This window comes from Liolophura sinensis, chromosome 10 (assembly GCF_032854445.1).
Source record: "Liolophura sinensis isolate JHLJ2023 chromosome 10, CUHK_Ljap_v2, whole genome shotgun sequence".
Taxonomy (NCBI): Eukaryota; Metazoa; Mollusca; class Polyplacophora; order Chitonida; family Chitonidae; genus Liolophura; species Liolophura sinensis.
The window spans coordinates 3,304,599-3,326,396 of NC_088304.1; the positions used below are offsets into that span (position 1 = coordinate 3,304,599).

The window sequence follows — 21,798 nt, forward strand, 5'->3', positions numbered from 1 at the left end:
GGGTTCATGCAGAGTTGGGTGGGTTGTTGGGGTTGGAGGGACTATGTTATTGGGGAGATGGGGGCTCACACGAGGCACGGCTTCGTCATCCTCTACACATTGTTTACCCACCATAATCCTGTTACAACAAACGTAACGTTTAGAGTTACCTACGCTTGACTGACCCCTGGTCGGGGTGATCTACGGGCCCCTGTCACGGGGAAGTTAATTGATAGTATTGGGGTCGGAATTTATGGTCAGGTTGCATGATGCTCTTCAGCCAATAATTGGGACAGCCTTCGACCCACGACGGGACGCGGTGCAGACGTGGAACATTCGGGATGAACGAGATTTACGGGTGACCCCAGTGGGCAGCTGAATCATATGATGGCGGTCAAATATTTGGATTGGTCCCCTGCCTCGGCTCCTCACAACTCGATTGCCTTAAGACGAACGAGACGATCGTCTACACGCTCTGTCACACACGGGGCCAGCCCACAACCAATCTAACTTGCAGGGTGCCGATCTTGCGAGAAAACTTGTGCAATTTGACGAAATGAAAACTTAGGGAGAACAGTTTTGCGTGTGGCACAGCGTCAACAAGACTTATAACCCGACAGGGGGCGTGCCAGTCAGCCTGCCTCCACTCCGCGCTCGCCTGGTCGCCAATTGATATAGGTACGGACAACCCCATGCATCTTTTATCAGCTGATTACTAATAAAGGCTTGATTTGATTCAGTCCTTTTTCTGCTAATTATAATTTGTTGAGTTTGGGTTTTTTTTTTTGTTTGCTGTTGCCAATATCCCATGTTTTTGCCTCTACCGTAATCGTCCAATCAGCCTCGGGCGCCTGTTTAATATCTCGTGCGTACGTTCGTTTGCTTCCCCCAGGCGTTGAAACTCAACGCCAGCATCTCTCAACAATCGAGTTATGTTTTCTCAGCAATGAATGTTTTATTCTTTTGCTGTGAGATAGAGTTGCATGGTTCGTTCACGCCTGAGGTGCTTACGTGTACGGATTTGATCTTTTCTCATAACGTAAATTAGAGACATGTCTCTCCATCGTTTCCAGGGCTTCTTCCGGCATCAGTGCTTTTTCCAGTTCTTTCTGTTCTTTCTTTTTTGTTCTGTATAAATCAGAGGATGCCATCTCCAGTTCGACAGTACAAAATTACGCCGTTAGAATTCACTTGTCTTGTTGAAACAGTCTCCCGCCCTTGCTTCGGCTTCGCTTTCCGACACTTCTTGTACACAACATATCTCATCTCTTACCTTGCTTAATACTACAGAAATTGTGCTCAAAGCTGAGTGTATGATGATGAACAGGCAATGTTACCACAAACTTTTGCTTTGATGTACATACGTCGTAAGCCACGCCAAGGTGCGCCGTAAAGAGTCGCTCTTCTACCTTATCCAACGAGAACAAATAAAAATCAACTGAACCTCATATATGTAAATGTCACATGTTTTAACCCAGTATATATAAACTGAGTGTGCATAATGAACTTTTGTCAGTAATTCTCAGTACATGTTAGTGACTGTATGTATTCGGAGCAGATATTAGTTGAATATTTTCGCACATAATCAGTATTTTACTTGTCATTTGAGAGCTGGATGGGTGAAGTTGATTTATGTACAGGAATATGCTAGATATTAAGACTGTAAAACTGTAGAATTTTAAATTTTCTGCGATTTTAAAAAAATCATTTTAATGAACTTCTGGTCTTTGAAGTCATTACTTACCGATGCTGTCTCGCAGATAAATCTATCAAACTCTAAACCTGAAGTTGTTTTGCAAACTTACTTATTTGAGAGTTTTGGACGGTTTGGTTTTAAACGCGTGAGTATTGGCAGATGTGATGTCAGCTTGTTGAATGGTCTGATGATAAGAATTGAATTGTTGGATTATAGTTCGTCAGTTTGTCGGCTTATTATTCACAACACAGGTCAAAGGCATTACGAGGAATTGATAAAGCTGAAATCCACCTTTACACAATGTGCGATTACTGTATAATCAGCCGCATTACCAAATGTCAAATTCACTGCATTTAATATTTCCTTTTTCTTGGTTTAATAAGTAAGTAATGCTGTAATGTTATAGTTGCAATTTATTACACGCCGCCGCCTCTTTTCAATTTTTTTCAATAAAAGGGTTTTATTCTAACTGTTCATGTAAATGCATGAATAGTAGCACATTACACGCCCCTAGTACCATGGTTTAAACAGAATTAGATAAAAAAAATGCAGTTATGTCAATTGCAGTTTATGAGACGTCAGATGTCTGGAATTACTCAAAATACTGTGTTGTCATCACATTTAACATACAATGACATTAAAGCTGATTCGTGGTTTATGGCTCTCGCTTTCACTCTCTCACACAGATAAAGCCTTGGCTCTAGCCGCGACTGTCTGACTTTGACCAGTTATGTCCCATGCTTAGAACTGGTTTGACTGCGGCCTTCAGTCGAGATTTCTTATGCGGTATACCAGATGAGGCGCGGTGATTTACACATGTCTCTCCGGTATCCTTCACCCGTAAGAATAATTAGTTAGAACAAAACCCTACCTGAGTTAAACTAACTATGAAAGATGGATTTCACCAGTTGTGAAATTATGTTGTGAAATTGGTCGTTGCTTAGCGAAGTAGAGTGTTGAGACTCCGCTTTCTGAGACCAAAGGATATTCTTTCACACCATAGATATGTGAGTGAGTGTCTTCCATGTGTTTTTGGCGGAAGGTATTGAAAAGGCGGTTTTTACCTGCATCTGGAGAAAAACGCAAAAAGACAAAAAGGGGTTTTGAAAGCACCAAGGCTTAGAAAACTACACGTAGCTCGGTAAATCTTTGACAGGTTTCTTTGCAGTTTCTTTCATTGTCTTAACTTGCGTCAACTTGACTGGAAGACGCGGGTTACTAAGGTTTAAGTGTGAAACCCTATAGCAAGGCTCGTACCTTGTGCGGAAAAGATGTTTATGGCCTCCACTGGCTGGTCAATAGGTTTGGAGGTTTGATTTGTAACTCACGGCGCTTTATTCTGCCATAGGGCAAAGGCCCACTTATATCACAAAAGGGCGGGGATAAAAACTAGGACCGAGAGCCGCCACCTTTTGTTAAGGTGAGTGGTAATTTGTCCTCGTCGCCTTGCCGTCGACGCGTTCGACAAAGGCGTCGAGCTGATGAAGTATGTAAAGGCTCAAGAATCAATCTTATTGATAAAGATGACTTACAAAAACGAGCGTTCGACCCGATCCAACTCTGATATAGATCCACGTGAAGTCTTTTGTCGCGTGTCACAGGTAGTTTGAAGAAAAAGTGAGGTTGTGATGAAACTGTTTCAAAGCAGAGTGTCTTTAGGAGGCTTTGCACATCTAAACTGTGCCATCTGTCGTTGCCGGCTCAAACCATGCAGCGGGTACTTCTGACATCGGCACGGTAATGTTGATGTTATGACCATGATGTGTGCAAACATTATCCATAAAACAGTTAAGAATGTAAATTAAAGTTGATTTGTAAAAATTAAAAAGACAACCTATGAAACGCGGACCTTTGTTAAGTTTTACGAAATCGTTTTATTTATTTGTTTATTTAGTTTATGCATTCAGGAAGTTTTGTCCTTCTTACTGTAGAGCGGTCAAGCTTATTTGGTGGAGGAAACAGGTCCAAAGTGAACCTCCGTTCTTTGCCAGGTACCTGGCAAACCTCTTGGTGTAAAACCGCAGACAATCATTTTATCAACGGTGTTTAAAAGTCACTGTTTTTAAAACTACAGCGTGTAAAATTCTGTTTATTATTTTTGTGTTTGAATTTTGTAGCTAATATCTGAATGATATTAAAATGGCGTGGATATAAGGTGAGGATATACAGTTGTCTACCTGTATACTATAAAAGAAAAATCTAGTGGTAAGAAATGTGACATTGAACAATGGTGATATTATACTACTGTAAAATATATGATATTATAATACACTTACAATAACCTTTACTCCTGAGGGAAATTTCCAGGCTCATATTATACATAATATTTAAAATCATTAAATCCGTAAATTCCGTAAATTAAAAATGCAATATGACAATTTAAGAGTGCAATAGGTCAAATTAATAAATTAGCCAAAACCGCCCGTACGTAAAGTTTTACTTATAAAATTTATCAGTTCAATGGAATTTATTTTTGCGCACACTCAAAGTGGTCTGGAATTTCAGATGTCTGAATTTTGATTTCAAGCATTTAAAACAATATAATTTAAATTTCCAAACTAATTTTAAAACAGGTCTGCTAGCCCAAAACAGAGGGCTCTTTGTCACATTTGTACAAGTGTATCACTGGGTGAGAGCATGATTCTTGTGCGTCGTTTTCTATAGTTTGTCATACCAAAGACGGCGGTGTAAAGGACGTTGTATTTGTGTCTCTCCCAAGAAGTCTTTGAATCTTGAATATATTTGTATATTGAAAAATAGGCTACATGAAAATAAGCTATAAGAAGTAGTTGTCCGGGGGCCGATTTCTCAAAGACATTTCTGAGTCCAAATTTTAAAACGTTGTCACAATGCTTTGTTTTTTTTGTTATGGAAGTCGAAGTTTTCACCCCTTCGTCGTAAGATAACTCTGATAAGTTGATCACAATTTTATTTATTTATTTATTTGATTGGTGTTTTACGCCGTACTCAAGAGTATTTCACTTATACCTCGGCGGCCCGCATTATGGTGAGTGGAAACTGGGCAGAGCCCGGGGTAAACCTACAACCATCCACAGGTTGCTGGAAGACCTTTCAATGTACGGTCAGGATCAAAATTTAAATAAACGAGGCTGGCAAATAAGCTCTGATATCACATTTCAAATCAAAACTGGTTTTGTGAAATTGGACCCAGTTTCTTAATTTCGCCAGGTATTATAATATTTAATAGTTGAGGAATAGCGCGCTATATATGCCACTGACTAGAACATGGATGATTCAGTGTATGTATGGGTATATGTTTAGCCCGTACCTGTTGTGGGTAGCTGTCCAGACCCAACTGAAATGTAATCAGGCAGGGTAGCTTGTATATAGACAGAAAATATGTGGATGAGTTACTCAACTGTTTATAGGGGTGTGAAGGTTGCTTGTGCAGTGTTTTGTGGGCCTTCCTCATTTTTTTTGTTGTCTTTTCTAGGCTAAGAGGCTTGTGGCGGCAGCTGTCGATACGGTATTTACCTTTCGTTCTTCATTGCCGTTTGTTCTCGCCCAGGTCCGCACTGCTTCACACCTATAATTTTACCTTATCAATTTCAAGCTTCAGTGTGAAGACGACAAGTTTGAATTACGTTGATTACAAGGCAATAGTCCGGGTCACAATGGCTATGGACTGAAGCGATCTGTCCAGATTTCGTTGAAGCACTGACTGACTCGGCGCCTCATGGCTTTTTTAAGTGGGCTTACACGTTTGTGTGTTTTCGTGCTTTCATTCATGGGATTTTTAGAAGGTTCCCTGCCTCCATTATGCCCGGTCGGGGCCCGGCCGGATTTCGTCTGGTGATAATGTACGTAGGTAAGCGGACAACGACGGTGGGCGTGAGGTAGTTATTGTGCCCTTGTCAGTCTGCATCAGTCGACAACGTGATAATTATTTCCATCATAGCCGGCTTACCGTGATGTTGGGGAACTCCCATGCTGCAGCTCTAGCAGATAAAATCAAGCTCTCCCGATTTACCTGTGTGGCTCTATGTAATAATGAGGGTTATGGGTTTTAGTCTCATTGTAAACCTGAACCAACGCTTCACTTATACTGACAACTCCGATTAAGATGTGAGCTAGTTTTTATCAGCCAGGTATATATCTAGTGAAGGACTGTGGTTTCTATTGCCCTCTGTCTCTTTCTGTGTACTTACGAAGTTTGTATCAGCCAGGTATATATCTTGTGAAGGACTGTGGTTTCTATTGCCCTCTGTCTCTTTCTGTGTACTTACGAAGTTTGTATCAGCCAGGTATATATCTAGTGAAGGACTGTGGTTTCTATTGCCCTCTGTCTCTTTCTGTGTACTTACGAAGTTTGTATCAGCCAGGTATATATCTAGTGAAGGACTGTGGTTTCTATTGCCCTCTGTCTCTTTCTGTGTACTTACGAAGTTTGTATCAGCCAGGTATATATCTAGTGAAGGACTGTGGTTTCTATTGCCCTCTGTCTCTTTCTGTGTACTTACGAAGTTTGTATCAGCCAGGTATATATCTTGTGAAGGACTGTGGTTTCTATTGCCCTCTGTCTCTTTCTGTGTACTTACGAAGTTTGTATCAGCCAGGTATATATCTTGTGAAGGACTGTGGTTTCTATTGCTCTTTGTCTCTTTCTGTGTACTTACGAAGTTTGTATCAGCCAGGTATATATCTAGCGAAGGACTGTGGTTTCTATAGCTGTGTGCTTACGAAGTTTTTATCAACCAGGTATATATATCGAGGTCGTATATGTGAAACATTCTTTACTCGCGTATCAGTCATGTAAGGTAAAATCACGTTTTAGAGCGAGATTTGCTGTTTTCTCGCCTGGCTCTGTCCGGTTTCCTCCCACCATAACACCAGCTGCTGTCATATAAGTGAAATATTCTTGAGTGCGACGTAAAACAGCAATCAAATAAATAAATAAATAAAAGGAGTCTTAAACTTATCACAAATTTAGTCCTAACTCGTTGCCTTCTTCTTGGTTTTAGAGTTTTTCCGGAAGCATTTCATTTTTGCCCAGACAGTTTCCACCTACTCAGTGTTTTAAGTTCGATCTTAGTCTTTGGAATAAGCGTATAATAAGAACTTTTTATCCTTAAAAACCATTTCTGACTTTTCCAAAATGTTACTTTGAAACGACCAGAAATAAACTTTTGTCACAGAAAGCTCTGTGAAATCAGTCCCGGTTCCTAAGTATAACCAATCAATGTATAAACACGTTGTGTTAGGGAGACACCTTCAATATCAATTCTATGCTTCTTAGATTGCTATATTTGCTCATTTACATTTGTATTCCTTACAAAGGCAGTACGTGGACTCGCCATGTCCAGCATTGGCTGGGAAACACCTGTCGAGGTAGGGGTTCAATCCCAGCGTTGAACGGGAGATTTTTATATTCCCGCCGTATTGGGACAAATCGCGGTAGAGAGTGACTGTAGGGCAGCTTGGGTGGTCAAACACATGTGATCTCCGTTGAAAACCACGTGCCTTTTTCCGATATTGATATCGGAGAGCGGGGTTTATATTCTTGGAACTTCGGATTCCTGTCCTCATGACGCTAACTTCGTATATAAGTTAAATTTATGCAGTTATCCCTTGTTGTTAATTCACTTCTCTTGGCGTTTAAGTTTTTGAAAATTTGCAATGCCACCGTTATGAATACAGATGTATGTTAAGGGAGAACGTATGAATGACGTATTCTGTACACGCGATCCAGGGTTTCCTTCCAAATTGCGTAGTTGAACGTTTATGTCTTGGTCTAAATCGCTCTTCAACACATGAAGGCATTATTTCGCACCTTTGTAATATTTCTCATCTTTTACATCAATATTCCATCATAGACCTGCGTCGATTATTTTTTGTCGGATTTTCCTATTGCCAGGTTTACCTGTTTTTCCTTTTCATTTTACAACTACCTCACCCGAGATTTACTATATATGGCTCCCTCGAAATGATTTGAAATGGAAGCCGGACTCATTTCAAGCAATTAACACGTTTGAACTCGTCGTAAATGGCTCAGGTGATGGTGATTGTTTGACAAGGCTTGTGTCAACTCCTGTACCTGTACAGATAGTGTTCACGTGTGATGAAGGTTTTGTTGTCTCCGATTGGCAGTCCTGTGTTTTAAGCCTGATTACCGATCAATATACCTTATTCCAGAGAGGCTGCGTGTCTGGGTGACTGTACAGGCAGGTTCGCGCTCTACGCACACGGGCCCTAATTACTTTCTTACCTTGTCGGTAATGTGACAGGTATCGTGTTACCTGTGCGGTCGGCACCTTTTAGGCTCACCTGTACTTAATTGATTCCTTAGTAAGTTTACTGCCCGGTGAAATTGCCGTCTAGCTTACGACAAAATGTGTCATTTGATACCAGCCGATGCATCCATTTGTGTTTTTTCATGGGATAAATGTCGTGTGAATGTTGTAAATAGCTTTTCTCCATTTCCTGAAATCAAGGCGGCACAAGTTCCGAAAACACTTTGTTATTTTCACATTTGTGCAGATCGCCGTTGAAACAACTGGGCTCTGGGAAGCTCAGCGTTATAATGGCGCTGAATGTGTTTCCTACCCCCTCCCCCTTCCCTATATTCATCTATTTAACCGTCAGTGAACATTAGCCTCTGTAATTGTTTCTATACCTCGTCCTTTTTATCACCTCACCTGGATTCCCTTTGATAATTACTCTGTCACAGGCGCAGATTATATTTTACAGGTGTATCAGTGGCGTGAGACAGGTAGCGCCAGCACTGGCCAACGTGCGCGGGCTTCCCCCAGAGTTAACATATCAAGCAAGCTGTCATTATACATGACAGCTTTTTTATAGAGCCGAGACTGAGACAATGAAAACTGCTTTAACGGCCCTGCCTTGGAGGACTTCTGTCTCTCTGTAGCCGATGCTTGTTGCTGCTTGCCGACCTAACGGTAAAGATATCCCCACATTAGCCCCCAGACTCACAGGTATCTCTAGCGAAGCTCTATTCTCTTTCATCCCCACTCTCGGATCCCGTTAGATTTCTGTCCCCTCGGACACTCCACCTCGTTCTTTAACTGGAAACCGGACACCTGTCTCAAGACGGGCTGGTACCTGTAACGTACACGCCTAATGCGCCTAGCTTACACCAGCTCTTCAGAACCCGAACGGCGCCCGGACGCCGCTACCCGCTCGGATATCCATGGATCAAATATCAAAGGAAAGATTTGGATTTTCCGCTACTTCTCCTACCTGGAGACGAGCTCATTGGGCTTCGTTCATTAACCTGCACCCTCCTGAAGATAACTCGATACTGTTATGTATTATACACATATCGGGTTAATGCAAAATGAAAGGCAAAGAACGGCTTGTCGGAAATGAAGATTACAGCGGCACTCTTCTTGGAAAGTCCGTTCCGGATTTTCTCTTTTAACACTAACCATTTCCGCGTCATGATATCTTAATTTCCCGCAGAATCTCTCCCAAGAGGCGAGAATCTCGAGATAATGACAGGTATCCAGTTTTTTCTCGAACAAAAACTGTCACTGAACAGAGCATTATTCCCCATAGCCTACTTCAGAGTCTTACATTATTAAGGGGGTAAACTGAAGAGAGTCGTCTGTCTTATATCGATAATGGGAAATGTCAGGACTTCGTTATGCATCCGGGATCACATGTTCTTCAACGACAGACTTAAGACCCTTCTGTCAATGATAGAATGGATATAAGACAGTTTATAGTTTGGAACAACTCTTTACACCTTTTGTTTTATCTTATACTATCGCGAAACGTATCTTGAAACTTGACCCTTGAAAGAAAAAAAAACTCCTGGATTATTAAAAAAGAACATTATTTTTTCCTGTTTGCAGAAATCAGGATCTTCATACTACCAATAATGAAAAAGTAAAAATCATGATGTGAAATAATACGCCCATATATGTATACAGACAGCCGGGAGTAGACCACGGTTTTCAGCCTCTTATTTTTGACCGTTGGAATTGCCTCAAACCCATTTTATCTCCCTTGAGCATTAGAGAGCTCAGGCCCATGGACGAAAATCCACAATGACCACTCCAGTCACTTTCCAAGAGAGAATTTGATAGCGTGTATCTCGCTTTTGATATTTGTTTCACTGTGCAACTTGCGGATGGTCGCGGATTTCTTCCGAGCTTTGACCCGAGTCCTCCCACCATAATGCAGGGCCCAGTTTCACAAAGCGGCATACGGAATTTTTTATCGTACATTTGTCGTACGATATTTTCCACTTATTATGGTCACTATTAACTTACCATTGTCCTATAAGTGCGATTATCGTATATGTACGACATCTTTGTGAAGCTGGACTCTGGTCCGCCGTCGTAGAAGCGAAATATTCTATAGAGTACAGCATAAAACACCGATCACACAAATAAATAAATATATGTTTGTTTGGGCTTGTAAACACTATCCTTATATTTTGTGCAAGGATATTTTCTTGTAAGAGTTACAGTTGTAACTGTTGTTTTTATTACCTTTAAGAAATTTGTGGGCTGGATATAATTTTGAAATATGTTCTTCCGATATCATGTTATTCCTCATGTTAAAAGCTAATAGGTATTTTTTCAGCATTTATTGCGGTATATTATTTGCAAGCCTGCATGAGTTTCAAAAACAAGAAGCGCACACTCATATTTTTGAATTGTCGTAAAATTTACGTAGCCTATACAAAGCTGCGTTTGTCAGAGAACCATTTTTTGGATTGTTTTCCCTCTTCACAAGTAATGGCGTAGTCAACGGTGATATATACAATAGCTATGCTGAAGTGTGACTAAGGAAATTTTAAGGAACATCTCCCGATATATACAATATCTATAGTGAAGTGGGACTAAGGAAATCTTAAGGAACAGAGTCTGATTCCACAAAGCTTTTTCTGGTTTTAGTTAAACAATAGACCTCGTCACAGTGTTTGCTTTTTTGGTAGAAGAAGTTGAAATTTTGACATATTTGCCTTATTACGACAATGTGGTACATTCAAAACATTACTCAGTTAATTTCAACAGAAAGTCTCTTGTCCAGTTGATGCAAGAATCTAATCTGCTCTTGCAGCAGACATGTGTATTCTGTTAATTCAGCATTCCAGATCCTATTCAACTGTAGAATATGACAGAGTAATAACAGAATACATTCTGGCATCAGTCAGAAAACAGGCTTTCTGTTAGAATTAACATATTAATTTTTTGATGGTAAAGAATGCAGTTTCCAGGTCACCAAAATCAGCTGTGAAAGTTCATTTATCGAATTTTAACATAAGTCAATACTGCCTTTATTGAAACAGCCCAAGTCCCGAATTCCTCAGTATAACAAATACGTGTGGAGTACCTTGACGTTCAAGATGTGTGACACTGTGACTGGTGTCCTTTGTTTGTTTATCTATATTTAATTAGGGTTTAAGTATATGTCGTAAACACAACGTATAGCTGGTATATGGATTCCGAAGTAAACCAGTATCCTTCACCAATCAAGCCGCAAGACACGAAGTAGGCCTACTGTTGTACTGTGTATGAGGTTCATTGGTTTTGACTTCATGCAGCATGGCGCTTTTGTGAATATGTGAAATAAATGGCGACAGTATATCTGAATTGGACCTGGAGATTATTCCCGAACTACGAGACTGGGCTGTTTTTGACTTCAGGCCGAATTTGAACCAAAATTTTAGAGCCTGTTTTGGGGTCCTAGAAATGAAAATTTCGACCACTTCACACTTGTTATTTTTCAATAAATATGTCAACATTTTAAGGTCTATTACCCAAAATTGTAACAACGTTTTGAATATTGACATAAATGTCATAAATGGCGTTGTGGAATTGGCCTGTGAAATTTGAACTGTATGTCATCCCTAAAATATAGACCATCTTCCTTACATCATAATTACTCGACAACTGATGACTGCTTCTCTTTAACGTATTACTGGCTTTATTTACTATCTATACAATTATTTCTTAAATATTGTTTTTGGAACTAGTTTTTTGAGCTGTCTTGGAAATGACTTGCAATGATCGATATGGAGCGCCTCTTTATACATGGTTTGAAAGCGTTGTACGAAAGCTGCGTTCACACTGTTCGATTGTCTATATAGTTGAACGATCGAATTCTACCAGTTACCAGTTATTCTACCAGGGTTGGACATGCAGCATTCGACAAATCGCGCCGTCTGAGAAGTGTTCCATTTTCAGTCCACTCTAATTTGAAGTGTCGATGCGACAAGTCACATCGTATTAACGCCGATTTAGGCGCATGCCGTGTCTGGTATATTTTCTTGTGCTACTGTGAGTGCAGTGAGGTGACTCGTGTTACATATACAAGTATGGTGCTGTGACATCTTAGCTATGTGGTTGAAACATTAAGTTAATTACAGCGAATCGCGTTAAACTTCGCTAGCGACAAAGCCAGATTACAAGGGTATGTAACTTCACGAGAATCAGATTTTTGTTATGTTCAGCTGATCAGTCATAATCGATCATGATGAATTCTGAACTCCGTAAGAACAGGACAAAGCTTGCTAACCCAGCGTTTCTGATACTATGAAGCAGATGCTATCTGATACTATATACCAGATGCTCCCACAGGAGCTGTTGTCCCCCACGGAGGTGTATTGGTGGCTGATCCGACCATTGCCAATACAACCTACAACGTTTAATGTATCGGTTTGTTGTAACCCCTTGCACAAGTCTTGTTTGTAACCGAATATATGTGTAACCACATCAGAGAAATTGATAATTTCCTCTCCGAAGTAGCGATGAGCATAAATTCTGATTATATCGTCGCCGAACTGGGCGGTTTATGATATGGCCGAAGCACGGGATACGTGTGCTTCTATTAACAGCTGACGTGACAGATTTCGTTCTGTTGCGTATTTTCGTGGCCACCTCTATAACCCAAACCCCGCAATTGCGCCAGCCCGTGGTTGCGTGGCACACGAAACGTTCAGCGCGCCAAAACAACACATTACTAAGACCACACAATTTTCCGTGTTCTGTACCGTCAACAACTTAAATCCGCATCCAGACCCCCTACTTAACGCACAACCACTGGTAACCTCAGAGTTCGCGGCCAATTAAAGCACTGTCAAATTCGGGTATAATTTCGACGAGGTAATTGTTCATAATATACCGAAGGAAATAGGCTTTCGCCTGTAAATCGTGCGTTTTAACTGCAAGCTGTCCGCAAACGTAGTCAGCTAATTGTGCTGTTTACTAACTTCTTATTTTCTTTGTCTCGACATATCCTCTTTAATTTCCCCCGTCTTGTTTCGCCTAACTTGTGGATGGTCCGTGGCAGCAATTGCCCACTCATTATCACGTCAGATGATCCCCCGGTTCTGTCTGCTAGGTTTCAGTCCAGTTCCGTTTGTTTTAGCGAGCCCAAACTTCATAATAACCGGTTTCGATTCTCATTTGGCAGCTCCGCCACACGCTAAGGCTCCAGTCTTGCACGCTCGATGCTAGCTTAACCAACTGCCGAAAAACTCATAAAAATAACTAAGTCAGTGGTGTCTCAGATCCTACATTTGCGGACAGATGCGGAACTTCGCGTACAAAGCGTAAACTGCGGACAGATGCGGAACTTCGCGTACAAAGCGTAAACTGCGGTATTGAAGACGCCTAAAAGCATCAAGTCCATGTATTGAACGATTTTCGTAGATCACGTGTATTAACACTTGTTCAGATAACTAGTCATTATACAAAAAAAAACAAACAAACCAAAAAACAGACCAAAAAAAAAACTGATGAAATAAAAGAAAAAAAAATGAAAGAAAAAATGGCACTAATTCTCACTGTGTATTTTCCATGAAAAACTAGCATCACTGGTAGTCGCGTGTTTGTTTTTTCCCCGTATTTATCGTGGACATGGGATGATTTTATAGCTGTGGGTTGGCCATTTGAAACTAAAAGTTTATGCATGCCGCGTATATAATGTAATGTATACTGTTGATAAGTTTGTGTCTGGGGTTGTAGTTAGGAAAGCCGTTGGTTTTCTGAGAAAGCTGTTCTTAAAAATACAGATGTATCTCTAGATATAATGTCCATGAATATAGCATAGCAAAGGCCCGGATAGTCTTACTAGTGAATCAGAAAAAGTTTAGCAGGCCATTCTTTTAGAACAAAATTGAACAAACCAAGAAAGATAAATTAATGATTATGACTTGTCGCCTCTTGGGAAATATTGTATAGCCATGTCGTTGGGTGAAAATCAGTCGCAAGCTTGAACTTCCAAGCCCAAGAATGAAACAGCAGATTTGGTTGAATTTGTCAATACATTAAAATTGTGTATGGGCAGCTGTTCTCATTCAGTGAGATGGAGGGAGTGGGGGGGGGGGATCCATGCACCTCTGATTGTGCTTAAATAAATCTTATGGAAACATTGATTCTCAGTCAAACTCTCTACTGAATAATCAATTTCAATAAAATTTTAAAGTTTCTGATGCATGAAGTTATAGTATGGAGGCTAATCTTAATGGATTCTGTTGTATGTTACTTTTTTCACTCACTCAGAAAAACTAATCCACTTAAAATAAATATTTTATATAATATTATTAGGGATATGTTATGGCACTATTGGAGACGCTTCTTTCAGATGACGAACTATCAACACGGGGCTAATTCGGATGCGGTTATTTTGGCATTGTCAAATATTTTGATGGAAAAGTGAATATGCATCACAGCTTCATTCACAGATTGGAAGTTTTCCACTATATACAATGTCTGGTTGCCTTCGCCAATGCCTTGTGCTAACCGCTTATAGACAGACACATGTAACAACGATCGCCAATCCCCAAACTGTTATGGTGAGCTCCAATCCACGTTGGATCACATGTGACTAAGTCATTATACAACGACATATGATAGCCTGTCCGGTTTTTCTCCGCTGGTTATCATTCGACCGAGCTGGCAATTTCGCCATGGTTTGTGTCGTTCAAAAACGGATCTGACGATTAGTGATCAGGCATGAGTAGAAAAACTCGAGGGGCTGTGACTTGGTGGAGTGGCTATGCGGACTCGACAGGCGATACCTTCAGGGTTAGTGTGTCTGGCAAGGAACTCAAACCACTATTGTTTTAATGGCACGACCGTCAAGTCGAGCATCCGGTGAATTTCTGGACGGCTATGTCGGATGTTGTTTGGTCGACATGAGGAAATGGAACAAGTATCTGCCCGAATTCGGGGGCCTTGACTTTGTGTGCCCTTCCTGTTAGCTGTCATCATAGGATTGTAACTTTATACATTCGCTCACCGATCTCATATGGTCGCAAAATGTTTTGCGTACGAAAACGTTCAAAACGAAAGACATTCATCGTAGAAATGAAATAGTCGTGAGTACGGCGTAAAACACCAATCAAATTAATAAATACATATATATGCGGGGGCTGTATAAGTTAGGGTTCATAACCAGCAGTGGGCTGCTTTGTGATTCTGTATAGGTCGAGTACTCGAATGCAGCTTCTACTGGCTTTAACTCAGGAGGTTTGTAGGGTAGCTGGCAAAGGTCGGTGGATTGTAAGCTGTGAAATATTCCAGAACACCATCCAAAATCATATCCCAAATCATATACATAAGTAAATACTTGCAATTGAATGCTGTACACTCCAAAAATTAATTTGTTAATTTTAACGGAAAAGCTGTTGTCGGAGTGATGCTAGAATGTATTTTTTTTATTATAACACAATATACTGACATATTCAGCACAATATCCTGTAAATCTAATAGAATTTTTACGTAGAATTAATGGAATATGTGTGTTATATTTAACGGAACAACCTGCTGTAATATTAGAATACATTCTAGTTTCACTCAGACAACAGGCTTTGCTTTAACATTAACAGACTATTTTTTTGAGTGGAAATAATATAACTTAAACAACAGTGGGCGAAGTGTATAGAGATATTTCTTTAACACGAATAGCATTCTGTTATCTTTAACATGGGACGTAATATTAAAATGTTCTTGAGTGCGGCGCAAAACACCAATCAAATAAATAAATAAATTAATGACATTAAAGTGTACCTCCTGAAGATGACAAATAGTTATCACGTATTGCAACTGTCTATTTCGTCATAGACCCATTGCGAGGAAAAAGGTACGGTATTGATACTTAAAGAAAAGACAAAAGTGTTGACCAAATGTATGTATTCATCAATAAAGTATCCCACAGAAAATTTAAAAAGCGACTTTTTACAATTTTGGTGATGTTGCATAATCGAGATATCACAGTTCAAAGAAAACAAAATGGCACATATGGAGAAAATCGAAAGCGTCGCAATGTTATCCATTTCATTTCTTTAACGAGAGAACGCACCTATTTCTTCTGACGTCACATGAACCCTGTTTAGCCTTTTAGCCATATGAGCGTGGGTAAGGGTAGTATTTCTGGTTTCTCTAACATGACACCTCCCATGGCTCCGTAAAAATTCCAGATTGAAACTTGATTTGCAGAGTTACCAAGTTGGTCAGCACAACCTTGCTGTGGCCGTTTATGTCTGTTTCCACCTCTCTTCCAGAATAACTAAGGTTAAATTATTTGCCGCTTTTTGTTTTAATTGAACGTCTTTGTCTTCATGTTGGCTTTTCAGAAATTTATCGGGAAATCTGTGAGACGCTAAGCAGTAGTTCGGGGTCAAGTAGCGTGGGAAGAAGCGGTGGTTTAGAGGGGTCCTTGTCCGGGGGTCCCCCCAAGAGTCAGGACCAGGCGCTGTTGTTTCCCTCCATCAATGACTCGCCGGAGATCAACTAACGGAAGCAATCGGTATGTATAGGACTATCTCTGAGATACAGTGCAAAAGGCTACTGCCTATAGAGAGTAAACCCAGAGCAGCGACCACAATGTGATATATAGTTGGCAAATGGTCACGTGTAAGATAAGTCAATAAATGTATTCCTTTTCCTCCGGAATCTCCCATGTGCTTTATTTGTATATACTGGTTGTTGTTCATAAGTGAAATCGCTTTGGAAGAAGCAGCCTGCTTAATTACTTCTCGCTCTCAGACCCTGGCGGTTTTAAGGCCACAGTTCTCGTACTGTTGTGAAATCAGTGAACTTGATCACGAGTCAAGCTGAATACAGTGTGATAAATCTTGCTCTAAAGCGTAATTTCGCCTTTACATGAATCACACAAGCTTTGCTTTTGATGTCTATTTATTTATGTATTTAATTGGAATTTTATACCATTCTCAATAATATTTCAATAATATGACGGCGGGCGGCATTATGGTGGGAGGAAACCGGTCAGAGTCTGGGGTGAAATCCACAACCATCCGCTGCAGGTTGCCCCAAGATCTTCCCATGTACGATCGGAGAGGAAGCCCGCATGAGCTGGACTTGAGCTCACAGCGACCGCATTAGTGAGAGGTTCCTGGCACACTTACTACCAACGCCATGTGTAGGCCCCTTTCGATGTAAAAACCCCCTTTCGATGCATAGGCCACACGAGACTAACCTCTTTCTCGGACAGGAAAATGCCAAATTTTTTAGTTGATAAAACGCGTGTGGCCCACTTGTAAATGCTACGAAAGAAGTTACATGCACAGTCATTTGGAAGCAGATATGGGCTGGTTGGTTATTACACGTCATGTCTTCACACATTCTTGTTGGAGTTCCTTGAAGCAACTTACCGTTCCTGAGATCAATTACAATGTCCAGAGCATTATTGTGAGCACATTTGCTTTCTCATCATTCTGATTTGCCGTCATTTTTCCTTCGTGAGATCGTTGCCTCTATCCATACCCATTGGTAGATGACAATAAAAAGGGTACCCGTAGAGGAAGTTTTGTAACCCGAACGTACGCATGTATGAAAAACAGGAACGACCACAGATACGGACTTGTGTTGCCAGAGGCCGTGAGTTTCAACGCTAGCTCTTATCACATTGGCCACTTTAATATAAAGTCAATTGAACTAAAGCGTCGCGGACTAATCTTTTGGCGGATAGGATGGGTTTAACAAAGAAATGGTAACGTAATCTCACTAACGCTGATGGCCGACTTGTAGATTAAAGCGCGTAAAGAGGCAGGTCGAAACCCGAAGGCAGTTTGCGGGCACCACAATGGGGCGCTCTAGGATGGAGCAATGGCAGATAAGGCGTTCGCAAAACAGAACACGTGCCTGTGTGAAAGTGCAATGTATTCTCTCAAGATAACTCTACTCGTTTAATTATTGTCGCCCTGCAGCTCTGTTAGAAATAGACTGATTTTATTAAAACACAGAGCATTACATTCAGTTTTTTTTTTTTTGCTTTTTAAGTTTTTGCGTCCTGTGCGGATTTTTGTAGTGGTAATAAAATCCAAGATTGTAATTTTGTGATGTTCGTGGAAGCAAACTAGTGTGCACGTGCTTCAGCGGATCGTGAGCGCTCTTTCTTTTTTGTGTGAGTCTGCTTTAAATACGATTATGAAAATGTTGTATTCTAGTTGTCATTTAGAATTCCATTTTCTTGTTAAATCACATATTCTGGTGCTGAAAATGAGCTGTGTTACCGCAGAGAAATTTGTGCGAATGTTGTACACACGATTGAGTTGTATCGTCAAGTGTCAGACGCTGAGGTGGTCTAGTTGTCTAGGCTTATTTTCGTTAGTCCCCTACCAAGAATTCAGAAAGTAAAATCGGAAATAATGATGATTGATGGGAGCGTGTACAGCGAATCAAGCAATCACCGAGCCTACCAATCCGTCAACCAGTCAATCAATCTGATCAGTTAAACAGGTCATTCAATCGTCATATCGCAATATGGAAAACAATCAAATGATCAATCTTTTGTAGGTTCTGTGAACAACAACTTTTGACAACATAGAGGGGTCAGTTTGGGACCAAGTTCATGGATGTAGACGTCATGATGACGTCACGTGAACAGCTACCAATCAGCTCAGGGAAGGTGGTGGCGCTTATATGACGCCATAGATACGGAGGAGTATGAAGTGGGAGAGTATCGTTACTAAATAACTATACGAAAGCAATCCGACAGTTCATTATCATCAGTTATCCGGCAAATAGTTGTGGAAACGTAAACGTCTCGCATAGAAAGAAAATACCCCTCATCCTTTTCACGAGGTTTTCATTTAATTGATATTTCTTGGATCGATCACATATTACAAGGCTTCAAAATGCTATTAAATCTTCGTCCTGCATCCCAGTACATATACTTGTTACGTACTTAAAGTGGCCCAGAATTATCACATTTTATCTTGGCGCAGTACTTGCAAGGATGGAAGTTATGTAGGAGCATGCCAGAGCACACAGCTAACTTGTCAACGGTGTGTCTGTGATGACTCAACGATGTGTTGGTGGGCTACCCTTCAAATGGTAGTGGACTGATTGTAGAATGTTTGGACTGATTTGTCACCAAGTCTACGTGCTACTGTAGTGATTGTAATGGTTGTGGTCCACTAGTCGCCTGCTAGAGGTGTGCTAGTGGTGCGTGTGCGGATGACCTTTGAATAGGTTAGTATTGCTTAGTTAGCGCATCACCCTACATCCTGAACAGAATGCTTGTGGGACACTAGTGGGTCACTAGAAGCCTGCTAACTGTGAGCCAGTAGCGAGCTTATGGCACGCCACTGAGAACATGTAGCACCATTGTAACACAATGTTACCATAGTATTTGGAATATCACATCTTACATATCAAATATTTTTCCTCGTAATATTGTTCCTCCATTCCGCTTGGTATTTAGCGTCTCAGATTTCAAAGAAGCTTTATTAGTTTTAATGTTTTATCGAAAAGCAAATAATTTCAAATAAATTATTATTTTAACTTAGATACGTATTTTGCATTGTTGACTACATACTGTAGTATGTATGTTTTTTAGTGGTTGAAACCTATTTTCTTGTTTTTTTTTACTTTTGAAGAGATGTACAAATTTGCAAATTAAGACATTTAATGTGCTTCTGTACATCAGTTTTCTAAATGGGTGTAGGTCATGTTGCAATTACACCTGGTTTGGCAAACATTTATGATTGTGCGGCGTTATGGCTAATGTCTATCAATGAGGTTCACCATGGTGACTGACGAGAGTTAAATACAGATGATCAGTGTAGCATTTCATCCATGAGAACATGAGTTCAGCCCCAGTTGAACTCATTTTTGTTTTTTGTTTTTGTTTTTATTGTAGCGGTTCCGTGGTTAGTACTGTAATTTGAGGGAGATACAGGACATTTTTCAGTATGTATGTAGTGTTTAGGCTCACAATGAAAACAGGACGTGCACAGAAGAACCTTGTCCAGGACAAGTGATTCAACGTGCTGTTACATTATGCATATTTCACAGATCAAAACCAAACTTATACGAGCCACAAGCTCAGCACTTCAGTCAAATTCTTTCCATAGCATAATGTAAGTACACATTGTTTAACCGCACAACATTTTTTGTGTGACATATATTATTTAATAAATTTCGGGCATTCCATCCAGCTGTATAGAAGGTTGCATGACCATTTACTATAAATGTCTACATTTTTTGATTTTGTCTTAGTATTTCATTTTGTAACATTGCCATTTTGATCCATTGTAACATTGCACGCACTCTGCATTGAAATGAAGTTTTCGCCTTTCCAATATATAGTTGCACTGGTAACAGTTTTGTCCAGTAGTTTATTTTCTATGTATAATTGTAAAAACATGTACTTATGAGTAACGTCATTATGTCTCCACAGGTCCCGTAAAGCTGTGACGTCATTATATTAATGTCATCATAGAATGTTTACGTCACAGAATATAGGCCCGTATAACGCCTACAGTTGTAACTGGAAACAAATGTCTCTTGACGAGTGAGGTGTGTAAGGCTGTGGGGAAGTGTGCAACGGTCATAAACATAACCAGCGGTGTGTAAATTGTTCTTGAGCGAGGTGTAAACACAGTTGAAATAAATAACAGTTGATTTGTTGTGAAGTGATATATATATATGTAGACAGAATGCATTAAAGAAGACATGAAAAAGAACTCTAAAACGCGAGATATGTTATACCAAAACACAGAAAGGAAAGAAGAAGAACAACAACAACTGATTATTGAGGAATATTGTATATATCTATGCGTCAGGAATTTATTGAACTGGCGTCAGAGATGATAATTGCTGGGAACGTGAGACCAGGTTAATACCTCCTGTTCGGGAACTTCCTGCACAGAATTGTTTTGACAACTTTCACCATTGACTTCACCAATGAAGACTACTTAATTTCGGACTCACCGCCGGCGCTTTGAAATACTGAAATTTAAAGCCATTTTTACGCCCATAGAAAACAAAACGGAGCTTTTTTGTACTTTTCTATACAAGGACACATCCTAAGCTGCATATCAAGAAATAAAAACCAAGCCTTTAATGTGTTCTGTAAGTATAAGCTTTGTTATTGTGATGGGGTGAAGCAGTTACTCTTTAATCTTTAAGGTAATGTCAGATGTTGTTCACGTATTAAAACAAATGACCATCACTCACGCGTCTTCAAACAAATGATATACTATGTGGTATGTTATTACGGTGTCAAAACAATTAAAACCTGGAAATAAATGCCAGATATGGCATGTTATTACAACATTAAAACAATTACCATCACACACGCGCCGTTTAATAAATGGCATATATGGCATGCTATTACTACATTAAAACAATTACCATCACACACGCGCCGTTTAATAAATGGCATATATGGCATGTTATTACTAGATTAAAACAATTACCATCACACACGCGCCGTTTAATAAATGACATATATGGCATGTTATTACTACATTAAAACAATTACCATCACACACGCGCCGTTTAATAAATGGCATATATTACCTGTTGTTACGGTATTTAAACAATTACCAGCAAACGTCTTTAAACTAGTGGCAGATAAGGAATGTCGTTACACTATTAACTCAATTACCGTACATAGGTCACACTTTCGTCTTACTGCCAGATATGTTGTATATAAAACAGTTACCTTTAAACACCTAAATATTAATGTTAGATATAACATTTTACGTCAACAAAACAATTACCGTTAAACATTTAAACGTTAATGTCGGCTATAACACGTTACGTCATTAAAATAGTTACCGTTAAACACCTGAATAGTAATGTCAAGTACAACATACTACGTCATTAAAACAATTGCCGTTAAAACAGTTACCCTTACACCCCCCCACCCCCACC

At 40.0% G+C, this 21,798-nt stretch overlaps 1 protein-coding gene across 1 annotated transcript in view; it reads left to right on the forward strand.

Annotated features, from left to right (window-relative positions):
* LOC135476403 (BCAS3 microtubule associated cell migration factor-like) overlaps positions 1 to 21,798 on the forward strand; it is a 59,433-nt gene extending 37,635 nt beyond the window's left edge. Inside the window, 2 exon segments of the mRNA XM_064756411.1 lie at positions 16,248 to 16,420; positions 18,430 to 21,798. Coding sequence (XP_064612481.1) covers positions 16,248 to 16,408 — 161 coding nt within the window. The 3' untranslated portion in view covers positions 16,409 to 16,420; positions 18,430 to 21,798.